Source organism: Oncorhynchus kisutch, linkage group LG4, assembly GCF_002021735.2.
Source record: "Oncorhynchus kisutch isolate 150728-3 linkage group LG4, Okis_V2, whole genome shotgun sequence".
Lineage (NCBI taxonomy): Eukaryota > Metazoa > Chordata > Actinopteri > Salmoniformes > Salmonidae > Oncorhynchus > Oncorhynchus kisutch.
The window spans coordinates 33410370-33426396 of record NC_034177.2 but is presented as its reverse complement, the minus strand read 5'-3'; the positions used below and the strand labels follow the sequence as shown (position 1 = coordinate 33426396).

Below are 16027 nucleotides of genomic sequence, written 5' to 3'. Positions count from 1 at the left end.
ATCTTGAAAACGTTATTTCTGACATGCAAAACATTTTGGGACTTCATCAATAATGGACTAATGAAACAAATACCAAAATATTGTTTTTGGGTTGAGTTTTCCTTTAAGGGATGGGAGGGTCTTACCATCTGTAACAGGGGGTGTCGACGGTCTCTCCTGGCAGATACTCCAGGCCCAGCCAGGCACAGGGACAGTTCTCTGGGTAGTAACACTCCCCACGGTGCAGAACCAGCCTACACACACATATACACACAGTCGGGTAGAACCATTACAACAATCAGGGCTCAAGCATGTGTGTGCTAATAAAGTACTTTTTTCTGTGTTAAAAATCTAAGCCTGGGGGGGTAATATTAAGCTAACATATGGAATTGTTTTAAGATGGTCATACCATGGATCATTTAGCTATTTGATTTGGAATTTTAGGACCCCTGCAGGTATAAAAAATTATCTAAAAACATTTTTTGATAAAATATTGAATTTGGCCTTTACTGCCATAGCTCATAGAAAATGCATTGAATAACACATTCCTTGCGGCACAAAACTACTTCCATACTACTTCCAAAACTACTTTTTCAACCGGTACTGGGTTACCTTTGGACGAGTCCTGTGACACTTGTGGGGGTCATAGAACGAGTCTCCCCTCCCCTGGTATTAGTTTGTACCCTAAACGGTTTGGATGTTACAAAATGGACAACACCATCATCTTCGTGAGCCTTATCTTTCCATAGTTTGTAGGCCAAACCATTCGGACGCTACAGATGTTTTTTCATGAGAAGACCGATTTTCAGGATGTCTCCAGGTCTGACAAACAGCGCTGTAGCTCTGCCACTTTCCACAGCAGATGCGGAAGGCCGACATTGGAGGATGTGTTGGATTGAGACGCAGCCCATACGAAAAAACTGATATTTCTAACTTAAACAGATGGATTTTGATGGGGATTTTTTTTATCATGTTAATTAGTTTGACGCAAGGGTGTGCCAATCGACTCCAGCTTTTAAAAAAATAGTTAAACTAACACACAGACACACACCCTACCCAGGTGGGCAGACACAGCCAGGTATGCAGGGTGTGGTGGGAGGACAGGTGAGGTTCAACATCAGGTTCCGACAGGTGAGCTCACAGGCCACACCTCCTCGCCAAGCCACCACCCCCTGGACCCCCTGGGGCTCAGAACAGCTGTGGAACACCTTTCCCTCCGAACACTGGCCTTGCTCTGGCTCTAAAACACAAAGACAGAAGTCATTCAGAAACAGAGCTTTGTTGATGGATAGATGGATGGATGGATGGATGGATGAAAAACTTTATTTAACTAGGCAAGTTAGTTAAGAACAAATGATGACCTAGGAACAGTGGGTCAACTGCCTTGTTCATGGGCAGAGTGACAGATTTTTAACTTGTCAGCTCAGGGATTTGATCTAGCAACATTTCAGTTACTGGCCCACTGCTCTAACCACTAGGCTACCTGACACCCTGAATAAGAGAGGGATGGTGGGTTTACCTCTTTCTTCTGGTACACACTCCATCCTTCCATTCCTGCAAAGGCTGTTGATGGGAGACAGAGCGGGAGAAAAGAATAAACATTTCAATTAGGGAGATTGTTTGAAGGGCGTTATGTCTGTGAAGTGAACTCTCTATAACCTCTCTATGAACTCTCTATGTACCATGGCTAGTGTGTGTGTGGCTGCTTACCAAGGGCCGGCGGCGCTGAAGGACACCTCCCCTGGCTGGGACACTCCGCCAATAGAGTAACAATGACACTGAGACCTGAGAGAGAAAAGAGGAGAGGATGATGGGAGGGTCAAGTCCTATGTGTTTGACGACGATGATGATGATAATGTGCTTTTGATCAAGATTATGGTGCATACTTGCCTGACTACTCAGAATTCTTCCGCTGCTCTATGTTTGCTACATATTTCAGTCTGAGACTGCCATCACTGAAATCGTTTGTGGTGATGCCGAAATTTGGGTTGTTGTACAAAACAAAGTCCACAGCGATTTAATAATTTCTAAGCAATCGGGTATCAAAGCCTATGATGAATTTTCTAAATGCTGCTTTACAAACGTGGGTTCTGGCTCTGGCCCCACCCATCAGTTTCTGGGACCAATCAGAACAGTTAGAATGGGTTTGCGTTCCAGAAATCGTCGTGGAGATACTAAGATCCAGACTCATTGCGGACAAGAAACTAACGTCCATGGACGTGTCGTAGCGTTTTACCGAAGCAAGGGGTTTGGGTAGCCAGGCAAGATGCATGTTAGATGATAATGTGTAAGGGGGCGGAGTCTTACGGCTGAACACAGCGTTGTCGTACGTCATCGTAGTAACTGCCCTCTGAGCAGCCACACCCCTCAGCACAGTCATCATGGTTACAGGTCTCTCCACTGGAGAGGGAGCGGCACGAGCGGCCACAGGACGACACACAGGAATGGAACAGCATCCCACCCATACACACCACCCCTACACACACACACACCTGAGTTAAACACCTCCGTCACACCACCTACACTGTAACAAATTGCTGTAACTTTACAGCCAAAAATATACAGTTAGCTACTGTAATTCTATATTACAGTGCAGTACTGTAAAGAGCAATGCATTATGGGGGCTCAATGTCATTCCGCTATACTGCTGTAAAATTGTGCTGTATATTTTGCTGTATATTTACAGTAGCATACTGTGAATTATGGTGCATTGTGGGAAAATGTTGTGGACAGAGAAATAATGTCTGGCTCATTAACATATTTGGAGGTGTGCCTTGTAAGAAGCTATATTTGTTGCACTCGTAATGGAGAAAGCTGTACAACACAGAACACAGAACCATACCATATTTTTGTGCCGCAAAAAAACCTTTTGAACAGTAGTGGATGCATGGTATTGTTGTTTCTGGCTCATTAAAATATTTTGAGGCATGCCTTGTAAGAGGCTATATTTGTTGCACCTGTCAGTGCAGTACCAATTTAACTGAAATGTGGCAGTAGTTTCCTAACAACGATCGACAGCTGTCCCTGATTGAGAACCATACCCGGCCAAAACATAGAAACAGAAAACATAGAATGCCCACCCCACATCACACCCTGACCTAACCAAATAGAAAAATAAAACGGCTCTCTAAGGTCAGGGCGTGACAGTCATTGCCAGTTTAGACACCTTTGTTAAGGACATTACAAGTGAAAGTGATAGAAAACACCAAATATTCATTGGTATGCTGCTGTAAAATATAATTACATATTCAATTTTATTACAATACAATTTAAAAATAAAGTATTTTATTGCGGTTTTGTTGTATATGCAGTGCAGCATTCTGGAAATTATGTTGCATTATGGGAGGGGGAAAAGTTGCTGGATTATTAACATATTTTGAAGCGTGCCTTGTAAATGAGTGAGAATGCTGTACCAATTGAACTGATACAATACATGGTAGTAGTGCTCTAACAATTTCATGTGGATATGGAACAGATCAAATCAAATCAAATCAAATTTATTTGTCACATACACATGGTTAGCAGATGTTAATGCGAGTGTAGCGAAATGCTTGTGCTTCTAGTTCCGACAATGCAGTAATAACGAACAAGTAATCTAACTAACAATTCCAAAAAAAACTACTGTCTTATACACAGTGTAAGGGGATAAAGAATATGTACATAAGGATATATGAATGAGTGATGGTAGAGCAGCATAGGCAAGATACAGTAGATGATATCGAGTACAGTATATACATATGAGATGAGTATGTAAACCAAGTGGCATAGTTAAAGTGGCTAGTGATACATGTATTACATAAGGATGCAGTCGATGATATAGAGTACAGTATCTACGTATGCATATGAGATGAATAATGTAGGGTAAGTAACATTATATAAGGTAGCATTGTTTAAAGTGGCTAGTGATATATTTACATCATTTCCCATCAATTCCCATGATTAAAGTGGCTGGAGTAGAGTCAGTGGCATTGACAGTGTGTTGGCAGTAGCCACTCAATGTTAGTGGTGGCTGTTTAACAGTCTGATGGCCTTGAGATAGAAGCTGTTTTTCAGTCTCTCGGTCCCAGCTTTGATGCACCTGTACTGACCTCGCCTTCTGGATGACAGCGGGGTGAACAGGCAGTGGCTCGGGTGGTTGATGTCCTTGATGATCTTTATGGCCTTCCTGTAGCATCGGGTGGTGTAGGTGTCCTGGAGGGCAGGTAGTTTGCCCCCGGTGATGCGTTGTGCAGACCTCACTACCCTCTGGAGAGCCTTACGGTTGAGGGCGGTGCAGTTGCCATACCAGGCGGTGATACAGCCCGCCAGGATGCTCTTGATTGTGCATCTGTAGAAGTTTGTGAGTGCTTTTGGTGACAAGCCGAATTTCTTCAGCCTCCTGAGGTTGAAGAGGCGCTGCTGCGCCTTCTTCACGATGCTGTCTGTGTGAGTGGACCAATTCAGTTTGTCTGTGATGTGTATGCCGAGGAACTTAAAACTTGCTACCCTCTCCACTACTGTTCCATCGATGTGGATGGGGGGGTGTTCCCTCTGCTGTTTCCTGAAGTCCACAATCATCTCCTTAGTTTTGTTGACGTTGAGTGTGAGGTTATTTTCCTGACACCACACTCCAAGGGCCCTCACCTCCTCCCTGTAGGCCGTCTCGTCGTTGTTGGTAATCAAGCCTACCACTGTTGTGTCGTCCGCAAACTTGATGATTGAGTTGGAGGCGTGCGTGGCCACGCAGTCGTGGGTGAACAGGGAGTACAGGAGAGGGCTCAGAACGCACCCTTGTGGGGCCCCAGTGTTGAGGATCAGCGGGGAGGAGATGTTGTTGCCTACCCTCACCACCTGGGGGCGGCCCGTCAGGAAGTCCAGTACCCAGTTGCACAGGGCGGGGTCGAGACCCAGGGTCTCGAGCTTGATGACGAGCTTGGAGGGTACTATGGTGTTGAATGCCGAGCTGTAGTCGATGAACAGCATTCTCACATAGGTATTCCTCTTGTCCAGATGGGTTAGGGCAGTGTGCAGTGTGGTTGAGATTGCATCGTCTGTGGACCTATTTGGGCGGTAAGCAAATTGGAGTGGGTCAAGGGTGTCAGGTAGGGTGGAGGTGATATGGTCCTTGACTAGTCTCTCAAAGCACTTCATGATGACGGATGTGAGTGCTACGGGGCGGTAGTCGTTTAGCTCAGTTACCTTAGCTTTCTTGGGAACAGGAACAATGGTGGCCCTCTTGAAGCATGTGGGAACAGCAGACTGGTATAGGGATTGGTTGAATATGTCCGTAAACACACCGGCCAGCTGGTCTGCGCATGCTCTGAGGGCGCCGCTGGGGATGCCGTCTGGGCCTGCAGCCTTGCGAGGGTTAACACGTTTAAATGTCTTACTCACTTCGGCTGCAGTGAAGGAGAGACCGCATGTTTTCGTTGCAGGCTGTGTCAGTGGCACTGTATTGTCCTCAAAGCGGGCAAAAAAGTTGTTTAGTCTGCCTGGGAGCAAGACATCCTGGTCCGTGACTGGGCTGGGTTTCTTCCTGTAGTCCGTGATTGACTGTAGACCCTGCCACATGCCTCTTGTGTCTGAGCCGTTGAATTGAGATTCTACTTTGTCTCTGTACTGGCGCTTAGCTTGTTTGATAGCCTTGCGGAGGGAATAGCTGCACTGTTTGTATTCAGTCATGTTACCAGACACCTTGCCCTGATTAAAAGCAGTGGTTCGCGCCTTCAGTTCCACACGAATGCTGCCATCAATCCACGGTTTCTGGTTGGGGAATGTTTTAATCGTTGCTATGGGAACGACATCTTCAACGCACGTTCTAATGAACTCGCACACCGAATCAGCGTATTCGTCAATGTTGTTGGCTGACGCAATACGAAACATCTCCCAGTCCACGTGATGGAAGCAGTCTTGGAGTGTGGAGTCAGCTTGGTCGGACCAGCGTTGGACAGACCTCAGCGTGGGAGCTTCTTGTTTTAGTTTCTGTCTGTAGGCAGGGATCAACAAAATGGAGTCGTGGTCAGCTTTTCCGAAAGGGGGGCGGGGCAGGGCCTTATATGCGTCGCGGAAGTTAGAGTAACAATGATCCAGGGTCTTTCCACCCCTGGTTGCGCAATCGATATGCTGATAAAATTTAGGGAGTCTTGTTTTCAGATTAGCCTTGTTAAAATCCCCAGCTACAATGAATGCAGCCTCCGGATAAATCGTTTCCAGTTTGCAGAGAGTTAAATAAAGTTCGTTCAGAGCCATCGATGTGTCTGCTTGGGGGGGGATATATACGGCTGTGATTATAATCGAAGAGAATTCTCTTGGTAGATAATGCGGTCTACATTTGATTGTGAGGAATTTTAAATCAGGTGAACAGAAGGATTTGAGTTCCTGTATGTTTCTTTCATCACACCATGTCACGTTGGCCATAAGGCATACGCCCCCGCCCCTCTTCTTACCAGAAAGATGTTCGTTTCTGTCCGCGCGATGCGTGGAGAAACCCGCTGGCTGCACCGCTTCGGATTGCGTCTCTCCAGTGAGCCACGTTTCCGTGAAACAGAGAACGTTACAGTCTCTGATGTCCCTCTGGAATGCTACCCTTGCTCGGATTTCATCAACCTTGTTGTCAAGAGACTGGACATTGGCAAGAAGAATGCTAGGGAGTGGTGCACGATGTGCCCGTCTCCGGAGTCTGACCAGAAGACCGCTTCGTTTCCCTCTTTTTCTGAGTCGTTTTTTTGGGTCGCTGCATGGGAACCATCCCGTGGCGCTGGTTGTAAGGCAGAACACAGGATCCGCATCGCGAAAAACATATTCTTGGTCGTACTGGTGGTGAGTTGACGCTGATCTTATATTCAGTAGTTCTTCTCGGCTGTATGTGATGAAACCTAAGATGACCTGGGGTACTAGTGTAAGAAATAACACGTAAAAAAACAAAAAACTGCATAGTTTCCTAGGAACGCGAAGCGAGGCGGCCATCTCTGTCGGCGCCGGAAGTCAGAGTGGCAGGAAGTCTTAAACCTTAAAAGGTTAAGTGTTTTGCCAAGTCCTTTTGGTCTGTTTTCCCTGTAATCACGGCCAGTTTGGAAGTCTTTGTTTAGGCCTCTAGAATAATGATGAGTGAGAAAGTTACAGACGCACAAATATCCTACCCCCAAGACATGTTAACCTCTCACCATTACAATTACATTAACAGGGGAGGTTAGCATTTTGGGGGGGGATATGATATTTATGCCTCTGTAACTTTCTCACACATCATTATTCAGGATTCCTTTACATTAATGTAGAAGTGTTAAGAAACATTCTGTTCTTATTTACAATAAAAGTGACGTCAAAATGACACAATACATTATTTGCCATTCATTTCTATTAGGCACAAAATAATCTGAAACACAACCAAAACAAACAGCAAATGTATCCAACAAATTTGTAGTCACAAGCTTGATGTAGTCATTCTATGCTATGAATATGGGGTCAAATACTTAACTTTTTAGTAATTTAATACACATATAAAGTGAAATTGTCCCAATACTTTTGGTCCCTTAAAATGGGGGGACTATGTACAGAAAGTGCTGTAATTTCTAAATGCTTCACCCGATATGGATGGAAATACCCCAAAAATAAAGCTGACAGTCGGCACTTTAACCTCATAGTCATAGTATCATTTCAAATCCAAGGTGCTGAAGTACAGAGCCAAAACAACAACAAAATTGTCACTATCCCAATACTTTCAGAGCTCATTGTATATCAAATACTACATAACAGAAATGCTGCCCATTGTTGGGACTAGCTGCCTGCACTGTAAATCTGCTACAGTTTACTAACCACTGTGCTTCAAGTAATGCACTGTACATTCTAGAAATACAGCATGTTGCTGTAGTCAGGTGTTACAGTAATAGGCTGTAAATGGGGTGGCAGGGTAGCCTAGTGGTTAGAGCGTTGGACTAGTAACCGGAAGGTTGCAAGTTCAAATCCCCGAGCTGACAAGGTACAAATCTGTCATTCTGCCCCTGAACAGGCAGTTAACCCACTGTCCCTAGGCTGTCATTGAAAATTAGAATTTGTTCTTAACTGACTTGCCTAGCTAAATAAAGGTAAACATTTCTGTTTCAGGAAAGGTCCTGTAATTTACTGATGTCTGTGCTGCAAGTATTGTACAGTAACCTACTTTTTACAGTATAGACACACCACCGCTACACACAGCCATATCATTCTCCAGCTCTCCACTGCCCAGACTCACCACACTCTGAGACGTGGGCCCTGTAGTTGACTGCAACATGGTGTTTGGAGCAGAGGTATGTGTAGTGGGCCAGGGCCGTACACAGACAGGTGTTTCCACAGCGACATGCCTGGTAGCGACACTGTTGCTGGTACACACTGGGACTGACGTAACCATGGCAGGGAGAAAACACACTCCCCAACAAAACCTCACACAGAGAGGCATAGAACACTGTAACACACACACACACTTCTCAGCTTTTTAGAGGATATGGCTGCAGCAAAACATGAAGATATATCAAGCAGTCAATGGAGGTCAGGGTTAGAGTTTTGAGGTCAGGGGTGAGAGGTTACCGTTGTGCTGGTTCATCTCACAGGGGTCGATGATTGGCTGGTTGATGGGGGCGGAGCAAGCAGATGAGACCCTCCAGGAGTTAGCATGGAGCTGGGGAGTCCCCTCTATCATCCCTGCTGGGGAACTATACACACACAGGCCAAAATGTCATGAATATACTTACTGTAATACTCTTTTACTCAACTGCCTCAGATATAAATGCCCTAAACCTTTTCTCCAAAGAACATTTAGGGGTCAATATGAGAGGATGTAGTTTCCTTACAGGAAGTCGTCCCGAAGATTTCCGTTGAAGGTTCCACAAAGGCCTAGCGTGTTCCCACGCCATTGGCTGTCCAGTTGTAGGTAGACGCGCCCACCACGGCCGTCATACTGCAGACGCAGTCCAAGCAAGGTCCTCAGCTGGACGAACACCGACGTTAGCCTCTGCACCTCCACTACATCTACTCACATAAACACATATTAAATCTGACGTTAAATAAGGTGTTCCACAAGGCTGTGTTGGGACCATTACTGTTCTCTCTATACCTGATGTTATCCGTATCATACTGCATATTATACGAAGTAATGATAGGAGTATCAATTCTAAGTTGATTGTATCGTACCATTGGTGTAGGGCAAGGTGGGAGCGGGGTTGACCCCTATAAGCACCTCCCCCTCTCGGGTCAGAGTCACCTGGTGACTAACATTTTCATCCAGTACCACTGTCACCGACTGGATACACGCCTGCTGCTGGGCCTGTACACACACACACACACACACACACACACACACACACACGATTGTTTCAGATTGTGTGCGTGTTACCTATGTGAAGGTGGTATACTGCAATATGTGTTTGTGTGTGTTACCTCTGTGCAGGTGGTGTACTGAACGGTAACAGTGAATCTGTTGCCAATCCGGCTCTTAACCAAGACGTACTGACACGCCCCCGGCTGCAGGAACATCCTCCCATCGAACGACGTCACAAACACATCACCGACTACTGAACACTCCGCTGAGAGAGAGAGATAGAGAGAGAAAGAAGAAGGTAGGCAGGCAGGCCGGCAGGCATTGAAAGGTGTGACATTGGATCATTCAGCATATGAGTTTCTGATCATATGACTTGAGAGGTTAGCTCACCTGTACAGTTGTTCTCTGTGCAGTTCCACACTCCCCCCATACACACACTGTAAATACACCACAGGTTAGCAACTCACAAACACACACACACACACGAACACACACACAAGTCACACACACACACTCACCAGACGCTGCAGCCCTGCTCCAAAGTGTGTCCCTGTGTGTATGAGGTGCCGTGATAGACACAAGGACACTGAGACACTGCTATACACGTCCCATTCTGTAGAATCAACCCTAAAATAATCGGACACAGAGGGTGAGATGAAGTGTGTGTGTGCGTGTGTGCATATGACGCGTGTGTATAAATGTGTTTGTATGTACCATCAGGGCAGTAGCATCCGTCCAGACAGTGCAAGTTGGTTCCCAGACATTCCTTGTCAAAGGTACAGGTGGGAGGGCAGCAGCTAATACAGTCTCTATGGACAAAACTCTCCTCACAACCATCATCTACGGAACAGCCAAATGAAGAACTTACTGCAGTAATAAGTTAGCTAACTGTCAATTAAAGGTTGGGGTTAATGTTATGCTCCAGAACTTTTAGAACATTTCAGCCAAAACGGGTCCCCGTTTACATCATCCAGTTGTGTACTCCCTCATCCATTTCGTATGATATGTTTCGTCATGCAAAAGATTATTCTCATAATTTTTAGGGCATTTTTGTATGATATGCAACGAATCCAATTCGTACAATATGTTGCGAATTAGTTGTGCGGAATGAGAAATAGATGATTTTTTTCTACTTAGTAGTAGAAAAATAGTCATCCCCAGCACCACCGCAACATCAACATATGTGTAAATTGCACGTATCCATGTTTTGTAATAAGAAAGATAGAGGAAGATAAGTGTTTTCAATGACATCATCAACCAATTAGTAGGCAATTAGTAAGCGATTAGTAGGCAAAGCATACTTATAATTGGTTAAAATCACATGATGCACACTGATGATGTCATGGGAAACACTTATCTTCATATATATATTTTTTTCCACAAAACATACAGAAAGTAGACAGCGTTGTACCAGATCTTCAGTTTCTCGGCAATTTCTCGCATGGAATAGCCTTCATTTCTCAGAACAATAATAGACTGACGAGTTTCAGAAGAAAGTATTTTCTTCTAGCATTTTGAGCCTGTAATCGAACCCACAAATGCTGATGGTCCAGATACTCAACTAGTCTAAAGAAGGCCATTTTTATTGCTTCTTTAATCAGAACAACAGTTTTCAGCTGTGCTAACATAATTGCAAAAGGGTTTTCTAATGATCAATTAGCCTTTTAAAATGATAAACTTGGATTAGCTAACACAACGTGCCATTGGAACACAGGAGTGATGGTTGCTGATAATGGGCCTCTGTACGCCTATGTAGATATTCCATAAAAAGCAGCCGTTTCCAGCTACAATAGTCATTTACAACATTAACAATGTCTACAATGTATTTCTGGTCAATTTGATGCTGTTTTAATAGACAAAACGTGCTTTTCTTTCAAAGCAAGGACATTTCTAAGTGACACCAAACTTTGAACGGCTGTGTAGAAACGCGCCATTTTCACATATGTTGATGTTGGGGTGGTGCTGGAGAAGAAGAATATGAACTAGAAATTTTTTTAAATTTCCCGTTAAGATCCTGGACTGCATGTTTAAGTTAGGTTAGTATAATGTTACTGACTGCAGGAAGGGAAGCTGTCTCGCCACTCTCGTACAGGGTATCCTACATGGCTGCAGGCTCGTGTGTACTCCACCAACGCACGACAAAACGTCTCCTCATCATCAGACCTGGATCACAGAAGACAACAGTCAGAAATACTCAAACAACAGTCAGACAACACTCAGACAACAGCCAGAAAACATTCAGACAAAACTCAGACAACACACACACAACATTCAGAAAATAGTGAGACAACACTTAAGACAATAGTCAGCCAGAAGACAGACAGGCAACTCACTCACGCACGCACACACACTGGGGTGTGACTTACACACAGAGGTCAGCGACACAGCTGGCCACGTAGGGGTTTGGATCAATGTTATCATGACAGGACAGGAAGGGGAAGAACAGGAGAGCACTGCACTTCTCTATGGCATCCTACACACACACATACACAAACATCAACATAATACAACAAAACACAGAATATCATTGTACAGTCTTATGGCACACTGACAACCTAGGTTCAAGTAATATGTTCCAAACAGACAGACAGACACAGACAGACAACTCTTACGTCCATATCAGACTCAGAGTGGCAGGGTCCAGTGAAGTCTATGTCCACCAGAGGACAACCTCTCTCATGGGGCAGATCTATTGACCAGCTGTTAGCAAACACTGCTGGCTCCTCTGTCTGCACACCTACACACACACACACACGAAACACGCACACACACAGTTAGGGGTCCTTCCTCTAGATGCCTGAAAATAATCCAATATAATATAATAACTGTATAATGACTGTATATTAAAATAACTTCTCTCCTCTGCTCTACTTTCCTCTCTTCTCCTCTCCTCTGCTTTCCACTCGTCTCCCTTCCTCCCTCTCTTCTCCTCTCTGCACTCCTGTCCCCTTTGTACTCTTTTCCCTCTCTCCTCTCTTCTCCTCTTCGTTTCCCACTCTCCTCTGCTGTCTAGGTCATGTTACAGGACTACGGCCTCCACCTCAGTAATAATAACTATAATGGTTCCCTGTGGTGCTGAGAGGAGAAAGGTTGTGATGGAAGGATGATTGGGTGCTGAGACAGAGGGGAGATGGGTGGAGGAAGGAGGATAAGAGGCTGGTCGGACCCACCTGTCCAGTCTTACAGTAGGCTTTGATGAGGTGTGAGTGAGTGAGTGTGTGTGTCTCACCGCGGGCAGTGGTGAGGTCATCGTTGGGCAGGTTGTTATAGTTCCCACAGAGGCCACAGGGGGTGCCGTGGTGCTGTTCAGACATCTTCAGATATACTCCGCTCTCTCCGTCCCACGCCAGAGAGAAGCCAAACACACTCTTCACCAGAAGGTAGTCAGCCAGACGCTCTATAAACACACCTCCTATTGTTTGGGGCAGGCTCAGCCTATGCACATATGCAGGGATAGGCAAACATTTCAAAATACAATTACAAAATACCATAAAGATCAATGTATCAAAATAAACAACAAAATACATGTTTTTTGTAATGATTTTTAAATATTTTTTAAAATAATTATTATTTTAAATGTATACATTTGCATTTAGCCGGCCGAACAGGAACAACATATTTGTACTGGCTATGACTGTGTTATGTTGTTGCTTAACTACCTTAGTTGAGCAAGTCACTCTGGATACGTGTCTGCTCAATGACCAATATGTAAATTTATATGTGAAAATGAACATACCAAAAAGAACTGCAAAGCACACAGTGTATTGTTTCGGCCGGAGCTCATTAGAATAATACTTAGCATGCTTTGCAATTGTTCATTTTTACATTTACAGTTATATTTAGTTGATTTAGCACACGCTTTTATCACACCATAGTGCTATCAGACTTCTGATACCAGTGCAGGGTGAAAGGGTGGACACAAAATATGAACTTCTATTTAAAAAATGGTATAGAATTATTTTGTATTTTGAAAATAGTGTAATTCAAATGACAAAATACTCAGAAGTCATTCAAATATATATTTCAAAAACTGCCCATCTCTGCACACACGCACACAGGTGCACACACACACACACACACACACACACACACACACACACACACACACACACACACACACACGCGCACACACACACACACACACACACACACACACACACACACACACACACACACACACACACACACACACACACACACACATTACAACAGAAAACATACACATTCCTCCATATCCCACCCACCTGCGGCCCTCCTGGTGGACTTGGTATCCAGAGATGTGGATCTCCTCCTCGTTGGGGAAGAAGAGACTGAGAGCCCTGGGACAGGAGTACACACTGCCCTCACACACACGGCTGTTATGGACCCACACTGTGTACTGTGGTGTGGCTGAGCGGCAGTCCTGGGCCAGTATGTAGGAGCAGGTTCCAGGGTAGTAGAAGTAGCTGCCATCGAACGTCTCATAGTGGTGCTGACCCCAAGACCTGCAGATCCCATCTCTGTCTTGGCCCTGGTTAGGAACTACATGCACACACAAACTCTGAGTTGTGCACGCTTATCTCAACTCTGAATTGGCATGATAGTGCGCTGGTGTGTTTGTTTGTGTGTGGGGGGCATGGGGAGGTGTGCCCACAATGCTAGCACACTAAAAGCCGCTCAGTTACAGGAAAACCCGTTTCTGTGCCATACCCAGCCAACTACACCCACTGTCTAACTGTGTTGGTGCTCTGGTGGTACTTTAGCCAGGTAGGTACTTGGTTGACAGGAACAGTGTGTATCAGAGTTAATCTGCCACACCCAGCAGGATAAACGAACAGCAACACTTCATATTCCTGACGCTAGGGTGCTTACCATTGCGCCAACAAAACCATGGTGGTTGGGTGAGGGAAACACTACTTTAGGTCGCAGGCAAGGTATCACTATAGAGCAATGGTTGCCAACCGGTCGATCGTGATTCCTAGTCGATCACCAAATATTTCTGTAGAAAAGCCAACAAACGATAAAGGCTTGCACTCCTTTTTTAGAATCATGTTGTGCTGTTGCCGGTAGGTGCACTTGATTCATGAGACAAACTCCGCCTACCCGGCGGACCGGCAAATCTGTGACAAAATCGAGTGCACCTACTGCGCTGCCCAATCGGATGGCTTAAATCGCCGTGGCTGCAGAGCTTCCGGGACCCTGGCCACAGCCAAGTTGAATAGGCTACTAGCCTACGTAAGATTAAATAACTTTTAAAATCATGACCACAGAAAGACTGTCAAAGAATACAGCAAAGAGCTGCTGTTTTTATGAGTGAGTTCATGTTTAAGTTTAAATTCAGCACTGTCACTGTTTTTATTCAACACTATTACAAAACGCGCTTCTCCATATTCCGTACAGCTGTAATGAATGAGTAGCCAAGTATCGATAGCCCTGCATTTTATTATTATTATCAGCTTATCGTTTCAATTTTAATATTAAATAATATTAAACGTTCTCTGGTCATAGGAACAACATTAATTTGTGCATGAGGCAGATGCGGTGCGCTAAAGTTTCGTCATCAGGTGGAAGAAGATGTCCCCACTCTCTGGTCAGTCTCACCAGAGGAAAGGACGGAGAGAGCAGGGACCGTGAGAAGCAGTTGGGAAAAATAGTTTTGAAAGGTCATCCAACTCGGGAATTCCAAGTCGGAAACTCGGGCATCTTTCTAGAGCTCCGATTTTTCGACCTGAAGACCACTGACGTCATGATTTGACCTCGTTGACCATCAGATGCAGGTACCATCAGTCCAGTAAAAATTAAAAGGTGCTAAACCAACTGATCTATTTTGTTATCAAAGCTTCAGTTTTGAAATATAATATGGTCTGTTTAACAGTATTGGCAGGCCAATCATATAGCCAATATGTTGTGATAATCTATTAGGCCTACTGTCCAAACCTCATTCCTACAAAACTGTTTGTGTGAGGTTAATGTAAAAAAAAAATCTGAGCGTAGATCTCAACTTGCTTTTTGACTGCGAAAGTGATCTTGACTCAAAAAAGGTTGGTGACCACTGCTATAGAGGCTCTACTAGAGACGCATCTCTGATGTATAGAAACCCTGTGTAGTCTACAGAAACTCAATCCTAATCCTCCAGACTTAATCATACACACTATGGACTGGTGTGTATGTGTGTGTGTGGGTGTGTGTGTGTGGTTATTTATGACAGTGTGGACAGCTTATTAATGGTTGCTGATGGATGTGTCAGTCTGACTCTCATGCAGGCACACACACACCAAAATGAAACATACATTATGGTTCTAGGTTCAAAATGTGTGTGTGTTACTCACTGATCTGGCAGCGGTCTCCGAGGGCCTGGAACTGTGCACAGTCACACACACCTCCCTCCTGACACCAGCCCCCATTCAGACAGCCACAGTACTCTGGTGAAACACAGACACAATCTTTCCTCAATTCCTTAGAACTCCTCTGGAAATACTTTGAGATTCACCAATTGATGAATAACGTATTCTTTACGAGAGAAATTGCTTTAACCCTTTACACTCGTGAGAATTTGCCTATATGATCAGATTAAAATGTTTCTATCAGAAGAAATATGAGTAGCATATGCATAACCATGGTAGCAATTGAAAGCGAACACTTTGGAGATTATGGTGAAATGATCAGACCAAAGATAAGGACCAAACAGTTCACCTGACACAAGACTGAATCAAAACATTACACTGTTGATTTTACATTAACTGAACTTTTCATATTATTTGTCAACATCGAAATCAGAAAATACTTGGGATATTTAGTAAT

At 44.4% G+C, this 16027-nt stretch overlaps 1 protein-coding gene across 1 annotated transcript in view; it reads right to left on the bottom strand.

Moving 5' to 3' along the window:
- The window catches only part of LOC109888858 (otogelin-like protein), a 62404-nt gene that overhangs the window by 35163 nt on the left and 11214 nt on the right, over positions 1–16027 (bottom strand). Inside the window, exons 3-21 of the mRNA XM_031821413.1 lie at positions 15556–15648; positions 13492–13768; positions 12477–12682; positions 11860–11984; positions 11614–11720; positions 11304–11410; positions 9962–10087; positions 9766–9874; positions 9638–9684; positions 9367–9512; positions 9121–9253; positions 8781–8958; positions 8518–8642; positions 8186–8395; positions 2287–2455; positions 1690–1764; positions 1499–1542; positions 1036–1219; positions 126–233 (exon numbers count right to left, since the gene is read on the bottom strand). Coding sequence (XP_031677273.1) covers positions 126–233; positions 1036–1219; positions 1499–1542; positions 1690–1764; positions 2287–2455; positions 8186–8395; positions 8518–8642; positions 8781–8958; positions 9121–9253; positions 9367–9512; positions 9638–9684; positions 9766–9874; positions 9962–10087; positions 11304–11410; positions 11614–11720; positions 11860–11984; positions 12477–12682; positions 13492–13768; positions 15556–15648 — 2569 coding nt within the window. The remainder of the gene's footprint in view (positions 1–125; positions 234–1035; positions 1220–1498; positions 1543–1689; positions 1765–2286; positions 2456–8185; positions 8396–8517; positions 8643–8780; positions 8959–9120; positions 9254–9366; positions 9513–9637; positions 9685–9765; positions 9875–9961; positions 10088–11303; positions 11411–11613; positions 11721–11859; positions 11985–12476; positions 12683–13491; positions 13769–15555; positions 15649–16027) is intronic.